The 1,635-nt window shown below is 33.8% G+C and overlaps 1 protein-coding gene across 1 annotated transcript; it reads left to right on the forward strand.

The window, feature by feature from the left end:
• Positions 1-583: 583 nt before the first annotated feature.
• Positions 584-1,410, forward strand: LOC107578889 (blood vessel epicardial substance; the record flags this gene model as incomplete). Its single annotated transcript, XM_016264791.1, has 3 exons — positions 584-712; positions 1,013-1,200; positions 1,302-1,410. Coding segments are annotated over 3 exons (426 nt in total), but the record flags the coding sequence as incomplete, so codon positions are not given.
• Between the last annotated feature and the right edge of the window lie 225 nt (positions 1,411-1,635).

Consider the following 1,635-nt stretch of genomic DNA (forward strand, 5'->3'; position numbering starts at 1 on the left):
AGTTGATGTACTATTAATTACAACTACAGCTGAAAGAAAAAAAATAAGAATATAAAGAAATATCAAAAAATGACAAAAGAACATAGCAAAATGACTCAAACTTAAACTAAAAATATAAAAGATAATATTAATAAATACTATAATAGGATAAATAATACTAAAATAACACTAATAAATCTATTGAAAGGCTTTAATAATGAATGTTTCAAAATATTTTGCAACCTCAAGTAACAAATGATCAAACCATTCAAATCCCAGAATGACAAAAGGGTCTAAAATTACCTACCACTATTGGTTTAATCATATAAAAAATATGAATAATAAAAGTTGTGGCAAGTATTGTCTATATCAATTTAATATAATAATGAAGTCAGAATATTTTGAAAGTCTAAAAGGGTGTCACAATACAAAGTAAGCTTGTTTTTATGTAATTTTCACATTTTTACTTTGGATTAAGATTCATAGGAACTTTTAAGAACCAAAAACAGATAACTAAATGTAAAAAAATAACTTTGCATTGTTTTGATGTTGTATTGATTAATAAAAAACATTTTGGATTTGAAATGCTTATCTTTATTGGATTTCAGGGTGCTCTTTGTTCATAGCATGGGCCACATTATATAGATGTACATTGGATGTGATGGTGTGGAATGTGGTTTTCATCCTGGTGAACTTCATGCATTTCTTCTTCCTGCTTTATAAACGCAGACCGGTGAGTACAGTCACCAATGAGCAAGCTACATATTATTGATACAGTCTATTTTAATGTTCTTGGCTGAGAGATGCTTAAACTGCATCCAGGAAAACAGAGGTCAAATACCATGATTTGTATTGCGATAAGAGGATGTTTTGCTCTCATCTCTTCTCTGATGTCTTCGTGAGTGGGTATTGTAGTGTCTGTACAGTGGCTAATAGTGTTGATCACATTGCCTGCAATGAATTTGGACTCAGAATTCAAGTTCCCATTGTGCTACATTCAATATACCTGTTTGGTTGTGTTGTTTAATTCCAGATTAAGATTGACAGGGAGTTAAAATCATTGTACAAGCGCATGTTCGAGCCCCTGCATGTACGTGAAGCTCTGTTTCAGAGGCTCAGCGGCCAGTTCTGCACCATCCAGACCTTAAAGAAGGGCCAGGTCTATGCAGCAGAAGATAAGACCTCTGTCGATGAGCGCCTCAGCATTCTTCTCAAAGGAAAGTAGGTGCTTCATTTCACTAAGAGTCCACATTTACTTTCTAGATCTCCTATCACGTGTGTATTGTTTTTGAATTCTCTGACCAAGTTTATGCATTTGACAGGATGAAGGTATCATATCGTGGCCATTTCTTGCATAATATTTACACCAACGCCTTCATCGACTCTCCAGAATTCAAGTCGACTCAAATGAACAGGGGGGAGAGGTTTCAGGTAATGTGTTTAAAGTTTATTATTTAAATATTCATTGAATATTTTAATAGTGAAACATTACCATTCACAAGTGCTTCTCAGAATGTAGCTTTAACATTTTATTTCGGTACCCTGACATACTGTATATGAGCAATTTCACAGGAGGGTTTTTTCTTATGTAGTTACACATTCGTGCCGTCGAACTGTTGTATAAATGCAATATCACACTCGTAGACGTGAGATATG

The sequence above is a fragment of the Sinocyclocheilus grahami genome, unplaced genomic scaffold, assembly GCF_001515645.1.
Source record: "Sinocyclocheilus grahami isolate Dianchi unplaced genomic scaffold, SAMN03320097.WGS_v1.1 scaffold12574.1, whole genome shotgun sequence".
Lineage (NCBI taxonomy): Eukaryota > Metazoa > Chordata > Actinopteri > Cypriniformes > Cyprinidae > Sinocyclocheilus > Sinocyclocheilus grahami.